The following is a 24,663-nucleotide window of genomic DNA, read 5'->3' on the forward strand; positions in this document are numbered from 1 at the left end:
CAAAGGAAGTCTGGAGTAGTGGTTTCCCCCAGGAACTGCAAGCATTAAAAAAAAAACTGCCATAATTAAAAAAACAGACTTCTCACAAAATTGCTGGTTGACAGGCTTATGACTGACCCACTGTCTTTAATATTTTAAGATTCCCTGACCTGGAATAAATATGCAAATCAAAAAGTTGAAAAAAACCCAGAAGACTATCTGCATTCCTGTTCCAGGTCAGTAATTCAAAGTACTGAAGCAAGTAGATCAGCATGATATAGTAAGGTAACTAGCATTTGCAGGAGAGACCATGGGTCACAGTATGATTCTAATGACTGGTTTACTTTAAATAGGCTGCATGGAGTGGTGGGGGAGCAGGAGGACGGTATGCTGGGGGTTTACACCATTAAACCAAACCTGTTGCCTTGTTCTGCATAGACAAATCTACATGTTTTAGGTATCTATGCACTTTGAATAGAATAGTAAATTATGACATGAATTTCTAGTTTCTGTCTCCTTAAAAGGGACCCTGTCAAAAAGCAGAATACTCGTGTAAGAAGCATAAGATAGAAGCATAACATCCAGGGTGGAGACATATGCTGTGCTGTAGCTTTTCACACTGGTGTTTTGCATTTTGATAGAATCCTTTAAAATGCTACAGGGACACTAGAAAATGGGCCCCCACAAACTGGTGTAATGGGGGAAATGTAAAGGGATTACATTTAGGTCATGCAAAAGCAGACAGCAGCTGTCGGTGAAAATGAGTGGTGTGTGGTCCTTTGGTGTGCAGCTCTCTCGCAGGCCTGTTGAGAACTCTCTGGTGCTCTGTTTTCTGGTATTGCGACACAGATGTTCCAGCAGTCCTGGTCAATCCCGAGTACCCAGGCCAGCTCACAGGTGCTCCGTGGTGTTGTGTATCATTGCCCATTCTGGGAATGTGTCCAGCTGGAAAAGGCTGATGCCCCAGGTGTTAATAGCTACCATGATGATACTCAGACCAATCAGGTTCACTCCAAGGCCTGCCTTCACCTGCAAGAAGACAGCATTTAGAACTAAGTATACAAGCTACAGTCTCTGGTGTAGTAAAAGAACACAAGAAATAAGGCCCCTTTCATTGCTTAGCAGGGGATCTGTCCACTGATCCCCTGCTGAGCTGACAGGAGCTGCTGGATGACCAGTCCATGGCTGCTCCACTCCACTGGACACATACATAGCCCACTCTCTTCTATCGGCAGTTGGATGTAAAAAGACCGGCTGTCCACTTAATACCAGACTGTCATCTGATTTAGCAAATCCCCCTTCCGTTTGTTTTTATCAGATCAATGGTAGCCGGGTGTAAATGCACACAAGTCCGTTTTTTATTCGGCTACCCATAGAGGAGAATGGAGGGTACAGCCTTGGCCAAAAGTTTTAAGAATGACACAAATATAAATTTTCACAAAGTCTGCCGCTTCATTGTTTTTAGATTTTTTATTGAGTTGGCCTTTAACCACGTTAAGACTGGAAGGATTTGCCCCCTTAATGACCAGGCCCTATTTTGCGATTCGGTACTGCGTTCCTTTAACGGACATTCTCAAAAAAATATTTAAAAATCTAAATTTTACATTTTAGGCCAATTTTTCTGCTACATATTTTTGGTAAAAAAAAATCGCAATAAGAGTATTTTGATTGGTTTGCACAAAAGTTATCACGCCTACTAACTACGGGAAAGATTTTTGTCATTTTTATTTATTTTTTTTTTTTTTTAGCAGCGATCTGCAATTTTTTTTTAGCGGGACTGCGACTTTGCGGCGGACAGATCTGACCCCTAACTGACATTTTTGACACTTTTGGAGGTACCAGTGACATTACTACAGTAATCAGTGCTAAAAATATGCACTGTTACTGTAATAATGGCACTGGCAGGGAAGGGGTTAACCCTGTGGGTGATCAATGGGGTTAAATGTGAGCCTAGGGGAATGATTCTAACTGTGGGGTGGGGGGAGGGGTGGCTTCTGAAATGACCATAGAGACATGTGATCCTATCTAGAAGGATCACATGGGCTCTATGACTATTCCAGGGAGAAGAACGGTCGGCTGTGTTTACAACAGCCAACCGTATGTCTCTCTCAGCGGGGATCGATCGCAGGTGTCAGGTGGCAATTGGAGCCGCCTGACACACGCATCGGTTTCCCCGCTGACGATCGGGGGCGGGAGCTCGCTCCCTAGATACCACCAAGCGTATGTTGTTTTGCCTGTACAGGCCACCCTGCTGCCGTGTGTGTATATATATATATATATATATATATATATATATATATATATATATATATAGTAAGCGGTCGGCAAGTTGTTAATATTGAGTTGGCCCACCCTTTGCAGCTATAACAGCTTCAGCTCTTCTGGGAAGGCTCTGCCCAAGGTTTAGGAGTGTGTCTATGGGAATGTTTGACCATTCTTCCAGAAGCACATTTGTGAGGTCAGGCACTGATGTGAATGATAAGGCCTGGCTCGCAGTCTGCGCCCTAATTCATCCCAAAGGTGTTCTATCGGGTTGAGGTCAGGACTCTGTGCAGGCCAGTCAAGTTCCTCCTCCCCAAACTCGCTCATCCATGTCTTTATGTACCTTGCTTTTTGCACTGGTCCAAATCATTTGGTGGAGGGGGGATTATGATGTGGTATTGTTTTTCAGGGGTTGGGCTTGGTCCTTAGTTACAGTGAAGAGAACTCTTAGGGCGTCAGCATACCAAGAGAATTTGCACAATTTCATGCTCCCAACTTTGTGGAAACAGTTTGGGGATGTCCCCTTCCTGTTCCAACATGACTGCGCACCAGTGCACAAACAAAAGGTCCATAAAGACATGAATAAGCTGGTTTGGGGTGGAGGAACTTGAGTCCTGACCTCAACCTGATAGAACACCTTTGGGATTAATTTGAGCGCAGACTGCAAGCCAGGTCTTCTCGTCCAACATCAGTGCCTGACCTCACTAATGCGCTTCTGGAAGAATGGTCAAACATTCCCATAGACACACTCCTAAACCTTGTGGACAGCCTTCCCAGACAAGTTGAAGCGGTTATAGCTGCAAAGGGTGGACCAACTCAATATTGAACCCTACGGACTAAGACTGGGATGCCATTAAAGTTCATGTGCGTGTAAAGGCAGGCGTCCCAATACTTTTGACAATATAGTGTAAATTCTAAAATTAAATCAGAATTGTCAACCTAGAACTGTAAGGCCAACCTGTCTTCTGTCTGAGCTCAGAGATGGTTAACTGATACTCTGTCTAGGCTGCTGGGAAAGTGGATAAAATTAAATAGCCTTTAGGCTCCCTTCACACTAGTGTGACTTGTCATGCGACTTCGGACACATAAAAGTCACAGCCATTGATTCCAATAGCACCCATTCCGATCTATGCAGCTTAAAGTCGCAGCAACTTTGAAATGGTTCTGCACTACTTTGATGCAACGTTCTTGAGACTCATATGCCAAAGAGTGTAAAGTCACATTAAAGTTGCACTCGAAATGTAGTGACTTTGGAGTCGCACTAGTTTTAATGAAGCCTTAAAGAGACTGCCAAGGGAAAAACCCAAAGCCTCCACATACCTGAATTTATACCTGCAGCAGCTTAGTTTTATTTTTTCCCAATGCCAGTCTATTTTATGAACAGTTGTACCCACCTTTAGCAGCTAGCACCAAACTTTCAAAATAGAACTTTTAAAATATATATTTCTTACCATGTCCTTAATCTGGCAGTGGCCGTAGTTATATACAATTGCATTTGGTGGATTACCCACGGGAAGCATCACGGCAAATGAGATGCACATGGTGACTGGTATAAGCGTGTAAAGAGGATTAATATAAAGAGCCTCTGACTGCAAGAGAAAGAAATGTAGCCTTTGTTCAAATCATTTCCAGTAAAAATAACATGAAGAGGTAAAGTGTTAAAAGAGGTGGTGAAGTATTTGAAAAAAAATTATTTTTTAGAGTTATAGTAGCAAAAAATTATGACCATCATATGATTGTATATTGTGACATAATTGTTAGTAATCCTGCATATCATTACTCTATACGCTAAGGACCCTTTAACATGAGCAGTCCGATTGAGTATGCCTGTCTGTTTTTCAGGCAGACCTGTTTGGACCCTCTATTCTCCTCTGTGTAGCGGAGGATATAAACAGACTTGTGTCCGTTTACACCCAGCTACCTCCAATCTGATCTGATCCAGCAAAATCAAAAAGCAGGGAATCCATTTTCCTCCGTCTGGCCAGAACAAATTGGAGGGCAGTTGGTGTAAACGGACAGCTGGCCTGTTTACATCTGACTGCCTGCAGAGCGGGCTATGTCCGTGTCTGCTCATCATAAGCTGAGCTGACACGGACCTGTCATCCGGCCGATCCACTCAGCTCAGCAGGGGATCAGCAGACAGATCCCCTGCTGAGAAAAACAGATCCTGCCCATGTGAAAGGGGCCTAATACAAACTGTTTGTAGTTCTGTAAAAAAAATAAAGAAAAAATCAAACAGCTGTCAAGAGACACTCTGGGATTTATACAGCCTGACTATATAAGCAAGAAGTAATTGTCCATTTGTAACTCAAATCAAAATGGCTAAAATCAACGTTGAGAGACAAAAAGCGGAGGATAGTAAAAAGAACCCCAAAAAAATCTTTAAATATATCAACAGCAAAAAAACTAGGGCAGAGTATATTGCACACATAATTAACGATGAGGGGAGGATGGTTGCAGAGGACACTGAAAAAGCAACCGTGCTGAATGCTTTTTTCTCATCAGTTTTTACACAGGAAAAGGAGGGGTACACTGACAATGACTGTATGGTTAGTAGTAATACACAGGACTTACCGCTATGGCTAACAGAGGGTGAAATCAGGAAAAGGCTGGATAAAATTAACACAAATAAATCACCAGGCCTGGATGGCGTACATCCGAGAGTACTCAAAGAACTTAGTAAGGTTATATCTAGACCACTGTTCCTGATCTTTGCTGACAGTATTAGGACAGGAAATGTACCAGGGGATTGGAGGAAAGCTAACGTGATACCGATATTCGAAAAAGGGCAGAGGCATGTCCCGGGAAATTATAGGCCTGTCAGTCTGACATTGATAGTATGTAAACTTCTGGAAGGGATGATAAGGGACTATATCGTAGAGACAACAACATCATTAGCAGTAATTAGCACGGGTTTACAAATGGGCGTTCTTGTCAAACCAATCTCTTAACATTCTACGAGGAGGTGAGCTGTGAGCTAGATAGGGGGAGACCTGTGGATGTGGTGTACCTGGATTTCGCTAAGGCGTTTGATACAGTTCCCCACAATCGCTTAATTTATAAAATCAGGTCTGCAGGCATCGACCGCAAGGTTTGCTCTTGCATACGGAACTGGCTAAAAGGGCGTGTCCAAAGGATGGTAATAAATAGCACACACTCAGACTGGTATGAGGTGGTAAGTGGGTTCCCCCAAGGCTCAGTCCTGGGACCAACCTTGTTCAATTTATTCATAAACAGCATTGAGGACGGGATCAGTAGTTCTATATCAGTTTTTGCAGATGACACAAAATTGGGCAGGGCAATAACTGCACAGCATGAAGCAGATATCCTGCAGAGTGACCTGAACAAAATAACAGAGTGGGCAACGACATGGCAAATGAGGTTTAATGTGGAGAAGTGTAAGGTTTTGCACTTGGGGACTAAAAACATAAAAGCACAATACACTTTAGGGGGGAACCTTTGGGGGGGAATCAAAAATGGAGAAAGATCTGGGAGTCTTGGTAGAGGATAGACTAAGCAATAGCATGCAATGTCAAGCGGCAGCTGCCAAAGCAGGCAGAATATTGGCATGCATAAAGAAAGGGATGTATTCCAGAGATAAAACTATAATTCTACCACTTTATAAAACTCTGGTCCGACCACATCTGAACTATTCTGTCCAGTTCTGGTCGCCAGTCCTCAGGAAGGATGTATTGGAGCTGGAGAGAGTCCAGAGAAGGGCAACTAAACTAATTAGGGGATTGGAGGACCTTAATTATGAAGAACGTCTGCAATCGCTTGATTTATTCTCCATGGAGAAGAGACGCCTGAGAGGGGACATGATAGTAATTTATAAATACCTCAATGGCGATCTCAGCATAGAAAAAAAGCTATTCAGTCGAAAGGATTGCATGAGGACTCGAGGGCATACAATGCAATTAGAGGAGAAGCGTTTTAACCTCAGGCAACGCAGGGGGTTCTTTACTGTTAGAGCCACACGATTGTGGAATTCTCTACCAAAAGAGGTGGTTTCTGCGGGAAGTATGGCTACTTTCAAAAGACTCTTAGACGTACATCTCAAGGATCAGAACATTCAGGGGTATGAGAGATGATTAGAGTCACACACACCTACACAGATTGAACTGGATGGACTATTGTCTTTATTCAACCTCAACAACTATGTAACTCTAGCTTTTATGAAAACACATCTCAGAGTATGGTCTCCTAGGCATTAAAGTATATCTCAAGCCAAAAGCTTTTATTGTTTTTGTTTTGGATAGTGTGGGGAAGGATCAGAGCTCCTGTTGGGTTTTAACTGCTATCCGGGGCTCCGTTAGCTGTACCCTCACCTCCTGCCATGCTGGCAACAACATCACTACACAGCAAGAGGGAAAATCTGCAATAGGGACACAGACAAAAAAAATTAGCCTTCCCACAATCTACTATAGAAAACCAGTTTATTTCTGTCTTTGTTGCTTTTGGACAGTTTCCCTTGTAAGGGGAAAGTGGTGTTTTTCTTCAAAAGTTGTACAATGTAATGGCTATGCATATGATGTATATTGATATATGTTTTATTTTTTAGATAAATTAACTTTGTATTGAATTAACTGTCATACGCATATTTGGCAATCTGAAGAAGCGGCATGTTAACGTGAAACGTGTAATTGAACCATTGCACTGGACAGTAATTCTTCCTGGTATGGAAACAAGTTTATAGATATACGGCGCTCTGAGTTACAAGACTAGGCAGAGGTATGTCCGCAGTGTGGAATAGATGCAGATCTGTGAACTCTGATGAGGCAAGGCTGGTGACAGTACAGCGCTAAGCAGCACTCCAAGAGGAAAGCAGACTCTAGTAGGGAGAAGAACAAAGGGAAGGCGCCTCTAAGTGCAGTAACCATAAAACATTGCTGTTCGGAGCCAATCAGATGCTGGGAAACGCGTCCTGCCCTATTGACATCACATCCAGGTCTGCGCTCTACGCTAGCTTTGGTTGCTCCCTGCTGACGTCACATCTGGGCCCTGTGTTCCACGCTGGTCCCGGCACTGCAGTTGACCTCCTGTTGCTTCATTTTGTGGCTTCCCTCTTGAGGTTAAATCTGGATCTCCTCCACCTGACCATACCAGAATACCCTGGGATTACCCACCGCTGGAATTGTTCTACTGTGATGAGCCTTTTTCCTCTGTTCATTCTGTAAGTGTGTTTTTATAGGGCAATAAAATGTTTTATGGTTACTGCACTTAGAAGCGCCTTCCCGCTGCTCTTTTCAGTAATTCTTCCATTTTCTGTATGGTTTCATATGTGGATCCAATTATGTTTTAATTGCTGTACAGTAAAAGTTATGTATTTTTTTATATAAAGTTATTTTGTGGGTGTAATTGGACAATCCAAAAAATACCAACAGGCCACGCTTATAACACCCACTTTGTTTCTTTTCATATTATTTTTCGCTATTTAATTGGGTTGGTGACCTCCTGGTATATTCTATTCATGACCCCCAGTGTGTGCTAAGGCACCCCCCACGATTTACCTAATACATCCTAATGTGTCTGTATAGTGCAAAACATTTTCAGGTCCCATATTGTATCGCTCTCGATAAGTAATACAGCAAGTGTGGGTTAAAAACTTACCAGACTGCATAGTATGGGCAAAAAGATGGCGATGGTGGCCGGGTTACTGACAAATTCGGTGACCCCAGAGACAAGAACGCAGGCTAGGAGACTGACTGCCCAAGATGGGAGGCTGCTGAGACATTCCATCTGCCGGCCAATCCAGGTGGAGAGTCCTGAAGTCTGTAAGGAGCAGGGAGAAATTAATTAAAGTGGTTGTAAATCCTCACATATACCCAGTGAAGTGACTGGCCTCAAGTGATACACAGAGATGAAACAAATCCTCCTTCATAAGTTGTACTTGCTTGTCTGCAGCCTTTTCTTCTCTACATCAGTTCAAAGTCCAGAATTTTAAAGCTTGTTTGAGAGTTCAGAAAAAAAGGGGGTTGGACGGCGGCGAGCTGAAGTTACACTCTGCAGAGCTCAGTGATGAGAGCTCTGAGAACTGATTGGAGGGAAGGGACAGGACACACCCCCCCCCCTCTGCGCAGCACACAGGAACAGAGCTGAGGCTGTTAATCAGCTGGAGCTCCTTCCCCTGTCACCTTTTTCTCTTGGTGTCAGGAAAACTTGTCAGAAGTAATTTATACTGATAGCAGAGGAACAAAGCAGCAAACAGAAATTATATTTAGTGCTCTTAATAGAGACAAGTACACAATATAGAAGGATATGCTTTGTTCATATGCCATGTATGAGATAAACAATGCTAACCATATCAGCTGTAAAAGGGGCAATGATTTCCCAGTTTGCACCTTTCCTCTGAAATATCAGTTTTCAATGGACTGGTCCTTTAAAATCATAACAGTTGTGATCTTCCCCAACCTGAATCCACATTTATGACATTCTATCTGCCATATATAAAAGGGTAGATGCCAGGAGTTACCTTACAGCCAGCTGCCAGGGCATAGCCTCCTCCAACCAGCACTACAATTTCCCAGGGCATGTGTTTCTGGAACTCCTGCCAGGTCAGCATTGGTCCACCCAAGTAGGGCCCATCTTCATCTTTGTCCTTGTTGTTTTCTAAAGGAGGAAAAAATGAAATGTTTTGGAACTTTGTATAAGCTGGAACAGTCCTTTAAATAGAGACGGTCAGTAATGGACATTTGTAAGAATCTCAATCTTTATATTTATTAGTTATAATAGTGAATAACAGTGAAGCCTTACTTTTCAGGGTTTTTTGTGTGTGTTGTAATTCACTTTTATTCTATCCCTGTAGGAGCAGAGTTGTCAGCCCAGTGTCAGGCTGTAAGGTCCCCACAGAGGATAACTTTTCTCCAGTCTGAGTTTAGGGCTGATCACCAATCCGTCCATTCAGTCCTTTATTAAAGCGTAACTCCACTTTTGTTGAGAAAAAACATTCCCCTCTGGGTGATCTCTGTACATTGCAAGGATTATAACAAACTTTGTTGCAGATTCCTACCTTTTGTTATTTTGAAGAAATCAGTTTGTTCCTCTGTGCTGAGTGGGTCAAATGGGAGTGGTTTTATAATTATCTATCAGCTGTGGCAGCTGCAGGGCTCTAATGAGGAAATCTGCTGTGCCTGAATCCCTTTAGACGTGTTCCTATTGGGAGTATCTCACCAAAAATGACAGATTTCAGGCATCCCCTGCAACAAAAATGACATTCTTGTTGCAGGGGATGCCTGAAATCTGATTTGTATCTTAGGCAGACTTCTGGGAAAATTGGTGAGCCAATCACACAAGCAGGAAATTATGTTTCTGGGGGTGTGGTCAGTATACATTCTGTGTACAGAACACCTCCAGGTAGCCATATTGCATTGTATTTTCAGAAAATTACACCAGCTGCAGATTGAAAAGGAAAGGTAGTTTTTAATAACATTCAAGTACAATATGATTTGTGTCGCAATTGTATACACTATATTGTTTTTTCTTTATTTGCTGAATTTTTTCCCCACAAAAGTGGAGTTACCCTTTAAAGTGGAACTAAACCATCCTGTCCTTTACAGCCAAAGAAGCTGCCATCTTCACCTCTATTGGATCTTAATTTGCTATAGTGTACGTAATCAGTTATGACACCAGCCATTTGATGGCTTGACATTTCGGTTGACAGAACCAATAACTGTGTGTATATCATTTATGGTATGGCTTGAATATAACTGGTTTTGGAAACCGTTAAAATCCCGGTTTTAGTCCTGCTTTAAAGCCTTTCGTTTTGCTTTGTGTAATCCTGGCAGAACCTAACTATATGCAATTCTTAGTATCTGGATTTGACCTCGCCGACCAACACTACTGCTGTGACAGGGAGAGAATAAAGAAAAAAGGAAAATCAAGTTATCCCTGAGAAGTAAGGTTGTACTATTATAAGTGTAAGATTATTATAAATGCCCAGTTGTGACCGGTTATAATCAAGTGTCTATACATTTACAGTTGTCCTCAATTATAGGATCATATGACATTGTGTGCAGATGTTTGCTTTTTGCACAATGTAACTTTTTATGATGAACAACACAGTCAGACACAAGCAAACAGCTGTTCATATTATAACATATGTGTGATCGTATTCTGTGCCTTTCCTGGATCTTCTCTTAACCCTGATGTCATGTCTGCCCATTTGTGGAACTTTTACTCCAGTTTCCTGAAATAAACTCACAGTGCAGACTGTGCACAATTGGAATTAATTAAAATAAGAATCTCTGTAAAATTGGCCACAATAACCACATTCCTTCTTCCCGCATTGAGCTGGCACTGTGAAGACATATTGAAGTTGTTACCCAGGATTAGGTATATTGGTTGTGCATCCAGGAAAAAAATGCAATTCTACTTTTTTGCCACTGGGTGGTGCGCAGGATTCTTATTCAGTCTCCACATGACTTTGGTCTCACTGCTGGTGCAGTAACTTCTGCATAAGGCTAAGGCAGGCTTCATACCTTTGAAGCGTTAAGGACCAAGCCTTTTTCTGACATTTGTTGTTTACAAGTAAAAGTCAGTCTTTTTGCTAGAAAATTATTTAGAAACCCCAAACATTAAAAAAAAAAAAAAAAATATATATATATATATATATATATTTAGCAGAGACCAACTTTGCAACTTTTTTATGTCATATGGTTTTTGCGCAGTGGTTTTTCAAATGCAATTTTTTTTTTTTTAAATAATATATTTAATAAATAAAAAGAACAAACAAAGCATAATAAATACCCCAATTTTTTTGTATAATATGAAAGATGGTAGTACACCGAGTAAATACATACCTACCATTAATATGTCATGCTTCAAAAGTGCGTGTGCGCTCGTGGAACAGCGCCAAACTATGGTACTTAAAAACCTCCATAGGCGGCGCTTTAACATCTTTTTTACAGTTTACCAGTTTAGCGTTACAGAGGAGGTTTAGTGCTAGAGTTATTTCTCTCGTACAGACATTTGCGGCAATACCTCACATATGTGGTGAAAACACATATGTGGGTATGACCTACGTATGCATTCACTACAGTGCACAGGGACGGGGGTGCTTTAAAAAAAAAAACATTTTTTAATTTTATTAAATTTTTTTTCATTTTTGCACTGTCCCTTTAAAAAAAAAACATTTTTGATCATTTTTATTGCTTTTGCAAGTAATGTAAACATCCCTTGCGATAACAAAACAGCATGACAGGTCCTCTTTATGGAGAGATCTGGGGTCTAAAATCCCCAAGACCCCCTAATCTCTCCTCTAACCTTAAAAGCAAAAGATCAACAAAAAATAAAAATAAAATAATACATTTTTATCTTTTGCTTGAAAAAAATAAATAAAAAAATGTTTACATGGCCCGGGAACTGGAAGTGACATCATGAGGTTGCCCTGGTCCTCCAAGGGCATAGAGATGAGCAGTCTCCAGACACAGGATCAGGGGTCCTGCATCCTGATAGGACAGCCAGTGCAGTATATAAACTCCTCCTACAAGCTTTAATCAGACACTGATAGAAGTCACAAGACTGCTATATATTGCTGATGAGAAAAGGTATTTAGCAGTTTATATTTACTAAAATTATTACATTGATTACATGTTCTGTGGGAGACCAGATATAGTGAATGCAGGGTCCTGGGTTTAGTAACACTTTAAACATTGATCACAACACACTCTAGCAAACTGGAGGGATTCCTTATACAGTACCACCGTTTAAAGCTCAAATGATTGGCTGTACTTTTTTCAGGCATCTACAAAGAGCTACAAATCAAATTTCAGCCATCTCCTGCTACAGAAGTTTAATTTGTTGGTGGGATACTCTCTAAGGCTGGTATGTTCCTAAGGGGATGCAGATGCTGCAGCTTTATGGTTTGATTTTAACCACTTCTGGACCGCCCACCGTGTATTTTACGTCGGTACTTTGACGTTAAATACCAGATTTATGGCAGCAGATAGCTGCCATAACCCTGGTATTTTTCTACATGGCCGGTGGTCCTCTTTCACGTAAAAGTGGTCCCAGTGGCGGATTCACCACAGAATCACTTTTATGGGCGGCGGTAGAGGTGCCCACCCTCCTCCCGCCGCTTCCTGGTCGTTTTCCCCTCTTACTACAGCCGTCGGTAGCGGGGAAAACCAATTGAGTCCAAGGCAGGAAGAAGAGTGCGGGCAAGATTGCCCCCACCTGACTCTATGGCCTTGGAGGACTGGAGGCGTCCAAGCACCTTAAAGGACCCATTTTTTTCTTGCAGAGAAAAAAATTACCTTTTTTTTTTTGCTTTAAAGGGTAGATATGAGATCTGAGATCTTTTTGATCCCAGATCTCACATTAAAGAGGACCTGTCCTGCTTATTTCTATTACAAGGGATGTTTGGATTCCTTGTAATAGGAATAAAAGTGATCAAAAACATTTTTTTTTTAAAGGGACAGTGTAAAAATAAAAAATAAAAGGTAAAATAAATAAAAAAAAAACCACATATGTAAACGGTGTTCAAACCACACATTTGAGGTATTGCCAACGATCATTAGAGCGAGAGCAATATATCTATCCCTAGACCTCCTCTGTAAACTGGTAACCTGTAGAAATTTTTAAAGCGTCCCCTATGGAGATTTTTAAGAACCATTGTTTGTCGCCATTCCACGAGCGTGCAAAATTTTGAAGCATGACATGGTCGGTATCTATTTACTCGGCATAACATTATCTTTCACAATATAAAAAAAAATTGGGCTAACTTTTCTGTTTCCTTTTTTTTTTTTTTATTCAAAAAAGTGCATTTTTTCCCCAAAAAAATGCGTTTGTAAGACCGCTGCACAAATACAGTGTGACATAAAGACATAAAATATTGCAACGATCTCCATTTTATTCTCTAGGGTCTCAGCCTAAAATATATATATAAATATATATATATAATATTTGGGGGTTCTAAGTAATTTTCTAGCAAAAAATACTGATTTTAACTTGTAAACAACAAGTGTCAGAAATAGGCCTGGACCTTAGGTGATTAAACAGCATTGATATTGTAAAGGTGTGGTATTATAAAAGCTCTGCCGTGTCGTTATTGCCTCTCCCTTTTTTTCCTGTCTTGTATATGTATATGCAGTGCACCGCACTGCTCTCCTGGCTTTATTTTCAGCCTTAGAGTGGCTGTGGGTGATGTCACAGGGAGCAGAGAGATGGGGCAGCAGGGGATGGTACCTGCCAGGTTCCAAACAATGGCGTAAATAGTCTTGGAGGTCTGCAGAGGAATGGACTTCTCTCCTACTCTTTCTGCAGGATGGCAGAGAGCTCACCAGAAGACCAATTTACAGTAACAGGTTCTCTAAGCTTTATCCAAATAGGATGGCTGATGCATGTTTATGCACTGCACTTCCAGGGGTGGATGCTGCCCACTAGCGTCTGGCACATCAGGTGTTTTTGTTGTTTTACAACTCAGTTGCCTTTACAGAATACAGAATACTTTAATAATCCCAAAGAGAAGTTGGGAAATTGTTGAAGATCCAATGGATGGGAAGTGGACGTTTTTATTCTGCATCCAGAACGTATGGACAGTGTTTGATTTGGATTCCAATGACCTAGTTCACACCAGTGCAGCACATTCTAGTGCAGTCAACAAAGTAGAATATGTTACATTGTTTCTGTATTGAACACTTCTGGAAAGTGGCAAAACGCATTAAGAACACAATGGAGTGCATCAAAAACACTCATGCAGAAACACATCTGGAACTCAGAAATTGTGGGGATCTGGCCATCAGACTTGTAGAGAATCTATACAGTGACAGGTTTTCCTGTCAACCGTTAACATTGTTCACTTCGATATATAAAGTGTTTATAAATGGCATTAAATTCAAGACTGGAAACTTCAAGATTTGGCACAGTTGAACCTGGCAGATATCTTTTGGTTGATGCTTTGATAGACCTAGTACAAGCGCTGGCACACTCAGTCACAGCCATAAAAGCGTTGTGGTTACTTCACTGGAGGGCAGATGGAACTTTCACACAAGCCTTTAACATTTCCTATAATGGGAGGTTATTGTTTGGTCAAACGCTAAACAATGCAATTAAGCGAATGATAGGAAGGAAGGTGTGGACAGTGGCCACAGACTAGTAAGAGGAGGCAGCCATCTTTTACTCAAGCCTATTGAACTTCAGAGGCCAAATCTTTTAGGTCAGGAGGCCTGAGTGAAGTTGATGATTTTAGACTCCTTCTGGAGGGTTTACACGACAATCATCAAAGACCAGTGGGTCCAGAAGACAGTTAGGTGGGAGTACATTGGTGAATTCCAAAGTTTACCACTGAATCCATTTCATTCATGACGAACAGATCTCAGAAGAGAAAATGTTTGCAAGATTACGTTTAAGAATTTATACTGCTACAAGACCATCATGCTAGTGATGGCAGAAACATAGAATCATCAGGGTGCTTTTTCTGCTTTTTGAAGATTGCAACACTTTCCTGCAAGGGCCCTTTTGTGTCTTCTTTTTATTTTTTAACCAGAAATAGTGATACTATGTCTATCTCCAAAGATTAATTTTAAAATGGTATCCAGTTTCCAGCAAAACTGGGAAGTGGTCCATCCGAGTTTTCGCACAAGAGTCACTGGGTTCACACCAGGAAGACTTCAGTTCCTTACACATGGTCAAGTTACTAACAGTGTATTTGGTAAAAGAGGAAAGTGGACAATCTTTTCATTTAGCCATCAGGTCCTCAAGAGTCATCCACTGTTGGATTTTGAGGGTGATTAGATTGGCATTTAGGAATCAGGCTTTTCTGCTCTGAAACGGTTGCAAGCTTATTTGACTAGAGAGGCAGTAGCCTTTGGGGCAGTTATGCCTGGATTGCTTGGAAGATCTATGTAAGATGGCTAGCTTAAAGTTCTTGTACGGCCCTCATTCAACCTTACAAACTAGATGTGCGGTCAGCAACTTTGGGACAAGAGAGATCAGTTCTGTTTGGCTTTAGCAGCTTTTCTTTGATGGTCAGTGTCTCTCTTCAGGTGTTCTCTCCCGCCCTGGTATATCCCGTTGTGTGCTGACGTGAGGTGGGCTAGGATTATGGAAAATTTGTTATCCGATACGTAACGTGATTTTCCTTTCCTGGCCTATCCTCACATAAGCACAGGCAGGGGCAGACTGTCAACTTTCGGCCTAGGGGGCAAGTACAAACCAGAGGCTCATGGTGCAGAGAACTGGCCCCCCGTCCTCCTCCTTACCCCCATTCCAGGCTGAAGCAATGCTCCAGGTACTCTCTACTTACTGGCTGAATCCGGGTTCCCAACCTGGCCAGCAGGGGGTGGTTGGGGGAGCTGGGGCAGCTCAGTTTTGCCTTGCCAGGGGAGGAGAGTCTCCAGTAGGGCATGAAACCGGCCTCTGCTCAGACAATTTAAACCATCCATGCTGGGGGGAGGTCTGTGCTCTGTTCTTATCTTCATCCCGCACTCAGTAGGTCAGTGGCAGGAACTTTTACTTCTCTCCTCCAGGAATCCTTTAGGCATGTCTGTGGCAGAAGCAGTGCAGCCTTTTTACAGGACATCAGAGTGCCCCAGGGGACAATTGCCCCCTGCCCCCTGGCCCAGTCCTCCTCTGAGCACAGGACTCCCTCCTTAGTGGCCTGTCGCAGGCTAGGTTATCGAACACTTCATTTGGGGGAGGGGCTGTCTTTTATTTAGCTAGGAAGAGGTGCTCCTGTGGGCTCCAGAGGAGGTGTTAACCTGTTGTGTGTGCTGACATGAGGATAGGCCAGGAAAGGAAAAGTACGGTGAGTATCTCATAACAATTTTCAGTTTTCCTCACGTGTGGCATATTGATCGATTTGGTTGTTGACTATAGAACGATTATTCCTATCAGGACAGATCGATCGGAAAATAAATTAATCATTTATTGGAGCGTGTATGGCCACTATTGCTGAGATTGCTTCAACACCGAGACTGTTAATGCGTTTACAGTGAAAGCAGACCTCTCAGTATTCAGCAAATATTCTCAGATTTTATTTTTATTCTTAACTAACCTGGAAAGTGAAACTCCACCTTTCAGGAAGAGCTTTACTTTGCTTGTTACAGACTTTTAGGTTCTCACCTGATTCCCCTTTCCGGAAACACGTAAACTGAGGTTTTCTTGCTGGAATAAGAAAGAGCAGAAATCCGAGGAATACTGACACTGTGGCATCTGTCCGGAAACCGTTTCTGAAATAGAAAACACATTTAACATTGATATGTACCAGATTTATAAAGTAACAAGGGAAACCACATAAAGTAGAACTAAACACTCTAGATTTTTAAAGTTTAAATTCCCAGCGGGCAGTAAAACATTCCCCAGTAAATTTAGTTGGCCACTGGCTCCAGGTCACCCAGTGCCGTTTCCCCAAATTTCCATGTAGGGGAGCATGTGTCTTCATTCAATCACTGGCTTAGAGGAGGGAGGAGTAAGGGAGCTATCTGTTTCTAAAAGGAGTGCTAGCTGTAATGGCAGCCAGAAGTGTGCACCCTGTAAGGTGATGAAGCCATGCGAAACCAGTAAACAGGGAAGAGGGCTTTTTCAAAGAAGGAATTAAAAGTAGACCCATGTTTCAAAGAAAAGCAGCTGTGCAAATATGAATATGGTAAGTACTGAGGTCTGCTTTACTAAATGCTTTTCGTTAGGGTTTGTTAACACTTTAAATGCTATCCAGGAATTATTGTAACCCAGCTGAAAAGTCTCCCCCATTTATCATTTCACTATGAAGTCAAACTTAAAGTGGATGTAATCCCTCACATATACCCAGCTTAGGGAACAGCCTCAGATGATACACAGAGATGAAAAAATTTCCCTACATAATTTTTACTTGTATATGTGCTTTCTTCAGCTTTCTAGACTGTTTAGAAAGTGTGCCTCCTGTTCAAACGTTCTCTTCCTTATTCCCCTGTTGGAGGGAAGGTTGGCCATACGCTGTAAGACAGCTGATTGGAGGAAAGACACACACCCCCTCTCCACATAAGCAGAAACAGGAAGAGCTGTGGTATGAATAGACCAGCTCTCTACTAATCTATTTATAGCACCCACCAGTGGCGGCTGGTGCTCAAAATTTTTTTGGGGGGGGGGGGGGCGCAAAAAGAAAAATGTAATAGGTATTGCTTCTCGGCAAAAAAACGCGGTAAAAAAATTGCGTGACTTTGAGGTCATGGTACAGGCATGGCACAGGTGATGGTACAGGCATGGCACATGTGATGATATAGGCATGGCACAGGTGATGGTACAGGCATGGCACAGGTGATGGTACAGGCATGGCACAGGTGATGGTATAGGCATGGCACAGGTGATGGTACAGGCATGGCACAGGCGATGGTATAGGCATGGCACAGGTGATGGTATAGGCATGGTACAGGCATGGCACAGGTGATGGTATAGGCATAGCACAGGTGATGGTATAGGCATGGTACAGGCATGGCACAGGTGATGGTATAGGCATGGCACAGGTGATGGTACGGGCATGGCACAAGTGATGGTATAGGCATGGCACAGGTGATGGTATAGGCATGGCACAGGTGATGGCACAGGTGATGGTACAGGCATGGCACAGGTGATGGTACAGGCATGGCACAGGTGAGGTCACAGGTCGGCTTCAATCACTTACCTGCTCTCCTCCTGGGCTGCCTGCGAGACGTCCACGGCGCTGCTCCTCTCCTCGAGTCCTCTTCTTCTGACGGCGGTGGGATTCCGGGAACCGTCCACGGCGCTGCTCGTCTCGTCCTCTTCAGTCTTCTTTGACGGCGGCGGGCTCTCTGGCTCTTCCGATCGGTCCGGCGGGAAGGAGATCGGGCGGTGACCGCTCCCATTGCGACGTCAGCGGGGTCAGCAATCGGATGTCCTGGATGATGATTGGTCCAGGCTGGAGACTGGACCAATCACAGCCAGGATATCACGAAAGTGGGGGTGTCCTAGCGCTATGACCTGCGCCCAGGTTATGCCCCAGAAGGCAGCCAATCGGCGCCTCTGCTGGGTCGTAAACCCCACCCCCCCATAGCCACCACATAGGCCGGCGAACCCGATTTAAACTTTATTGTTCTGTTTGTAATCTTTTTTTTTTTCCTTTTTTTTTAGGGGGGCGGCGCCCTGGCGCCCCCTATGCACAGGCCGCCACTGCCCACCCACCCTGACACATAATTCATCCTGGTTTTATCTCAGTTGACGGAGAACTTGTCAGCCGTTATCATGCTGATAACAGAAGAACGGAGCAGGATGGGACTTAGGGCTTTGAAAACACTACAGATAGATGAGCCCAGGTCAAATTTCATAAATCAGGTTTACATCCACTTTAAGCAGCCTCTGCTTACAAGATTCTGTGCTGTATACCTTCCTTGTAATGTATAGTTTAGACTGCAGTGCGTTCAGAGAGAGGACAGTGCGGGAGCCAGGAGATGCACTGGCATTTGTTTCTAGTAATGTAGCTATCGATATAGAGACTAAAGCCGCGTACACACGTACCGATTGTCGGCCGCAAATATTCGGCCGTCGACCGATCGGCCGATTGTAGGCTTGTTAGTATGATGCTTCCGACAGCGCATTTTCGGCTGAACAAGAATCTGTCATGCAGACTTTAAAATATTTGTTGGCCGTCACCAGAACGGCCGATTGTTCGCCAGTCAGTACAGAAGTCGGCCGACAATCAGCAGATTTGCAAGACTGGGCATGCTCAGAGAAGAAAAAACACATGAAAAGTTAACCATCACATGACATCACTTCTGCAGTCGGCTGTTGTTGGCCGACAAAATTAGTGTGCAGTCTTTTGCAGTTTTCAACCGACAGGACAGCCCTGGACAAAAGACGGCCGATCGTTCGGCCGACGATCGCTACGTGTGTACGGGGCTTTAGGTTCAATGTTTGCATTAGGCTTTCCCAGGACGCCCCTCCACCCCATTACTACCATAGAACGCAACTTGCATATATGCAGTGTTCCAGCAGCAGTGGCATAGCAGGCATAGCATGGGTGGGGCCACAGGGGGGCACAAAATTAGGGGTGCACCCATCCCAGATTCCATGGGACTGTCCCTGGGTTTCAACAAAATCTCAGAGTCCTGTGGACCTGGGCTGAGACCCATAGCCCAGTGCCAGAACAAATTCCAGTGCTTGGCTCCACAAATCCACCTGACAGGGGCGCGTTTATGCTGGGCACCACATCTCCTGTAATAAACAGCAGAAATAAACAGCAGAAAATAATAGGGGAGAAAGGATTTCTTTAAAATGTACCTAAAAATGTAATATATTGCAATTTACTAATGCCTAGATGTAGCGGCTGCATTCGTTTTTTTTTTTTAATAATTTTTTTCCTACATTTTCACCTGGCTATCCTAACAGTAACACACTTTCTGTCCTTGGGTCACAACACTAACTGTACTAAATTTAAGGATGATTGGCATTATCACCTTAAGAGAGGACTACAGAACACCTCCCCCTCTTAGTATCTCCATAACTTATGTGGAGGAGTTCTGTAGTCAACAGAAACAATTGGGAACAATGTAACCGATACAGTAAAGAACAGGCAGAGACCCAGGAAGTCATCAGCAAATAAGACTTCTGATAGGATTGACAGGTATTTATAGTTCTCCATCATGCCTAGTCAGGTCTATGAATGTCAGAGTTTTACAATTCCTCATGGGACATGTAGTTCTGCAACAGCTGGACATTCGTAGTTTGGAAATCCCTGGTATATGGTATATTTAACAGACAAAAGGGCAATAAATACCATGAGTTCATTGCTGGGGTTTACATACTTTTTAACTTTGGCTTAGGAGATGTGTTGCAGCCACTTCAACAAGACTGACATTTTTAGCTTTTTTTCCCTCAAGGATACCAACCATGTTATCTGACCAAGCTCCGTCACCGTCACACTTTGTAAAGTTATTACTGACAATTTATCTCTGCTGCATCAGGTTGTATACCTACTTCTCAAATAAGGATTCCCAGCCAGGTACAAAGCCCGGCTCACGGGTGAACCAGAGGAGAGTCATCAGGATGAAGAAGAAAACAGTCACCTTTTCTGGATAGCTGAAATATACATACATACATGGTTTTATTCTGTAATGCAGTGTTTCTCAACCTTTTTACAGTCAAGGCACCCTTTACAAATGATGGACATTCTTGAGGCACCCCATTATAAAATGTAAAATCTATTCTAATAGTTTTAGATAATGCAGCAACATCCACAAGTCCAGGATACCCAACGTTAGAGGTTTTCTTACTCCTCCTAAGCAAATATAGTTTTGACCACTGGTGCTGACTAATATTTCAAGGTTTCTCTGCTCCCTCAGTTTTTCTCTATCACTCAGCTAATGTGACCCCAACACTGATGGAGAGGGACATGGAAAGGTCAAACAAGGATGCTATGCAGGCAACTGACATCCTCCTTAACAACTGATAATGCAATTGGTCGTTAGGTCACTGGCAGCTAGAAGTTTCTAGTGGTGCACAATGAAAACCTGTGACAGTGTAACTACAATGGCAGCCTTCATCCACACGCCGGCTTGTACACAATTTATGGGCAAATTTTAGGCATTTTGCCAAGACACTACTAAAGAAACCTCAAGGCACCCTGATTGAAAAAGGCTGCTGTAAGGCACAGCCAAAATCAATAAAGATGTGTGAAGTGGAGTAATCTACAGCAAGCAATCAAAAACAGCTGGTATGAATGTAAAAAACAGAAATTTGATTGGTTGCTGAAATCAGAAACTTCACTCTGCTCTTATGTAAACGGTGAGAACTATGAGTGAAAAGCACGAAAAGCACACGCCTCTATGCAGGATCAATATGGGGGCAGTAGGATTGAATCTCTTGGAGTCTGTGCTGTGTAATGTAATGTAAGAGAAGCATCTTAATAAGTAATCAACTTCTGTGAAGCCATCAAGGCCCCCCACTGTTAGAATTTTGATTATTCAGAATTCCACTAAATTGTCTGAAATTCTAACAGTTTATGGCCAGCTTTACTCTGATCATTCCCTGCTCTATCCAAAACTAATTTAAAAGAGAAGTGTGGGATTAAAAAAACAAAATCATACTTACCAGTGTGGCGGCAGCATGGATTGGAGCTGCAGCTGTCCACTACCAGGTCTAAGACAGAGAACCTAGCGATCATATGACCGCTGATCGCTCGGTTCTTGATCTTCAGTGAGCAGAGAGCAGTGGCTCTAAGTCATTGGCTCTCTGTTCTGCAACTCCAGCACTCACTGGAACGCTGGGCTGTAGAAGGGACAGGAGCAGCTGGCTCAGGCTCTCAGCAGTGCGCAGAGAGGTTAAGCCACCTGCCAATCAGGCATCTGGGCGGATCCCGACATTATGGACTGGCTGTGTAACCCCAGCCAACAGTGGGCTTTAGGCCGCTGTCGGCTGAATCAGGGTCACAGGAGTGCAGAAATAAGTGCACTCCTGTGACCCACAAGAGAAGTATGGCCAAAAGAGCTTTGGCCATATGTCTCCTTTAAATATTTTAGCTGGAGTTGTACATATGAAATCATATACCTCATTTTTCCCAACTTCTGATATTCCTCCTGGATTCTCTTCTCAGACCGTTCTTCCTGTTTGGTCTTTTTCTTCTTGCTGAGAGAACAGGTTTCCCTAAAACTAAAGCATAATATGGTCAATTTATAATTATCAATAAGTGCACCACTGCCCCCTTATACCATTACCCAGAAATTATCAAAATAAATTCATAGATAAGAAATAATCACATAAAAAGTGACAAATAGGCATTGAATCCAAAATAAGCTGAGTAGGGTATCGTATAAGGGGGTAGTGCTACACTTAGTGATACTTATGTTTTGATGATATATCTATTTTTGTGCTGGCAGACTAAATATTGATTCAAAAGTATCATGGAAGGCTTCTTACTGATAGAGTGGAACACATATTATATATAATTTGTTCCACAGTTGTGAATTTCTAAAAAGAAAAAAAAAAAAAAATGTCTGCTCACTCTGTCATAGAATAAGTTGGGCTTACCACCCTTTAATAAACAGAAAGAGAGAAAACACTCACATTCACAAATCTCTATTCACTCCATAATATGTCTCTTTATGTATTGGGAGTGTCAACAGGATCAAGGTGCTTAAAGCGGAAACTACACTGCATCTGAGTGCCAAAACCGATATTTAATAATTGATTGTTAATATTCAAAGCAAACTCAACCATCCATCCATGTCTCCATGTTTTATTTTACTGAGAAGACACCCCTTAGCATTTCTGGCTGTGGCCACCATGAATAAGGTCAGATGATTCATGTTCAGAATCCATCTGCCCTCAGCCCAGGCATTAGGGTGTGCTTAGCTGAGAAAACCCCTCCTTTCCCCCGAAGACTCCTGGGATGTATGATATAATTTGCCTAAGCCTGGAAAAAAGGTACTAACTGAAAACATATAAAAATAGGTTTAAAACAAGTAAATATAATATAATTGTCTATCTATTTACTAAAGCTAGCAGTATAATATTTAAACACAGTTAATGTTGTTTGAAAGAGTGAAGTTCCATTTTAAACTGGGCCTATTAACAGATATATTTTTCATGACACAAGCATGACAGCCTATGGGTATAGCTCCACCCCCTAGATTCATATTAGGCAACACGCTATACAGCTAGGTTTTCAGGTTTCATGTATTTATATAAAGACATAACAATAAATTGTAGTACATGCACAAGATCTCCCCTCAGTTACATTATATAGACAGAAGCTACAAGCACCATATTCATTTTCATTAGAACAGAGAGGAGATCCAAACAAAAAATAAAGCAATTGACAAACATCAACACACATGGAGAGATAACAGAAAGAACCTTCAGCAGAACATTTGACTAATTACAATGGTTTTTCGGTTCCTGGGTGAAATTAGGATGGCCAACTACTCAGTCGGTGAGGCTACTTTAGATGCAATATGCTGTTCCTCTAGAGCCATGTTGTACTCTGTTATGGTCAGACAAGCCCTATGGCTTAGGAAGACATCTCTTCCAAGTTAAATTGGTCTAGACTTGGAAAAGGCTATAGAAGAGAATGGATGATTCCACAATCATCCTTTCTTCTTTTGCCTAAGTTCACATCAGCTCCTCCCTTTGAGAAGCAAAATTATTTTGAGGGTTTCTCCACCCAAACTTGCCCAGTATGTAACAGATTGCAGGAGTTTGCAAATGTAGACCGAGTATGTTTAGGATCCATAAATGCTGTTAATAGTTAAATAAAGACTTTTCAATAGAGATTTTTCTTCTCCTTCCCCAACCATTTCCACCCTTCAACCAATTTTTGTATCCACCAAGGTTCCTTGTAGTAAGCATGAAGCAAAAGGATGACAACTGAAGTCAATCATTCAAGCCATCAAACCAGGCAACTGGATGTTGTCTCTTGATTGAGCAGATGCATATTTACACATTCCTGTACATCCATGTTTCTCTGAATATCTTTGCTTTGTCATTATAGAGTTCCAGTTTCTTTTGGCAGTCTTTGGCTTTTCCACATCTCATAGGACATTCTCAAGGGTTACAAGTGTTCCAATTCTTAGACAACATGATGCGAATAGCTCGATATCCTCAGATACCGATTACGAATCTGAAAACATTTGTATAGTTTGTCAATTAGGAATAAGGCCAACTCACCCCATTCCAAATAATAATGTTTTTGGTTCTGGATACTCAGAGTATCTTTCAGAGAAGACAAAATATTTATATCCCGTTTGAGACAGGTCATGGTTCTATCCCATCTGTCTACATAACATGGTCTCAAGGTGATAGGGATGTTTGCAACAATTTCTATAGTCAGATGGGTTCACTGGAGATTGAGAGCTTACCAAACAGGATTTCTAAAGTAATGGAATTACACTTCCTGCACCAGAGGATCAGGTTGACCCCACATATGAAAAAATTTCTTTGGTGATGGCTAAAGCCAATGAATCTTTTTATCTGTCATCAGCCAAACCAACCGATAGTGATCATCTTGGAAATATCTTTTCCTGGTTGGGTGCTCACCTCAAAGATCTCCTGGTCCAAGCTCAGGGACGAGTTCCAATGGGGGACGAAGTGTCCAATGTCTTTGAGTTGAGAGTTGTTTTTTAGGCCTTGAAGGTGTTTGGGCAACACATCCGTGGCGCTTTGGTTATACTCCAAAATAGACAACAAGATGGAGGTGTTCTGTCTAATATTTGCTGTCAAGAAGGAATGTACAGTTGTTCACTGATGAGGTATCTCCATTTCAGGTTTGGGCACAGCAGAACCTGTCTCACCTCATTGATTCCTACATTCCAGCACCCTAGAACTTCCTTTCATGCTTTAAGATGCAAAGTCTTGGACACCAAGGAATGATCTCTGCACCAATAAGCCTTTCAGTGAATTAGCAGAAAATAGGGTTATCAGGTTCTCTACCTGATGGCAACCCTTTATGAACATGACATTTTTGGCTTGATTTATTGTATTACTTTTGCCCCTCAGAAA

The 24,663-nt window shown here is 42.3% G+C and overlaps 1 protein-coding gene across 1 annotated transcript in view; it reads right to left on the reverse strand.

The window, feature by feature from the left end:
- Positions 1-492: 492 nt before the first annotated feature.
- Positions 493-24,663, reverse strand: part of SLC13A4 (solute carrier family 13 member 4) — a 72,378-nt gene continuing 48,207 nt past the window's right edge. Inside the window, exons 10-16 of the mRNA XM_082255052.1 lie at positions 21,715-21,816; positions 20,146-20,247; positions 16,303-16,409; positions 8,714-8,850; positions 7,852-8,013; positions 3,693-3,830; positions 493-1,008 (exon numbers count right to left, since the gene is read on the reverse strand). Coding sequence (XP_082111178.1) covers positions 871-1,008; positions 3,693-3,830; positions 7,852-8,013; positions 8,714-8,850; positions 16,303-16,409; positions 20,146-20,247; positions 21,715-21,816 — 886 coding nt within the window. The 3' untranslated portion in view covers positions 493-870. The remainder of the gene's footprint in view (positions 1,009-3,692; positions 3,831-7,851; positions 8,014-8,713; positions 8,851-16,302; positions 16,410-20,145; positions 20,248-21,714; positions 21,817-24,663) is intronic.

The sequence above is a fragment of the Pelophylax lessonae genome, assembly GCF_965119305.1.
Source record: "Pelophylax lessonae genome assembly, chromosome: 4".
Lineage (NCBI taxonomy): Eukaryota > Metazoa > Chordata > Amphibia > Anura > Ranidae > Pelophylax > Pelophylax lessonae.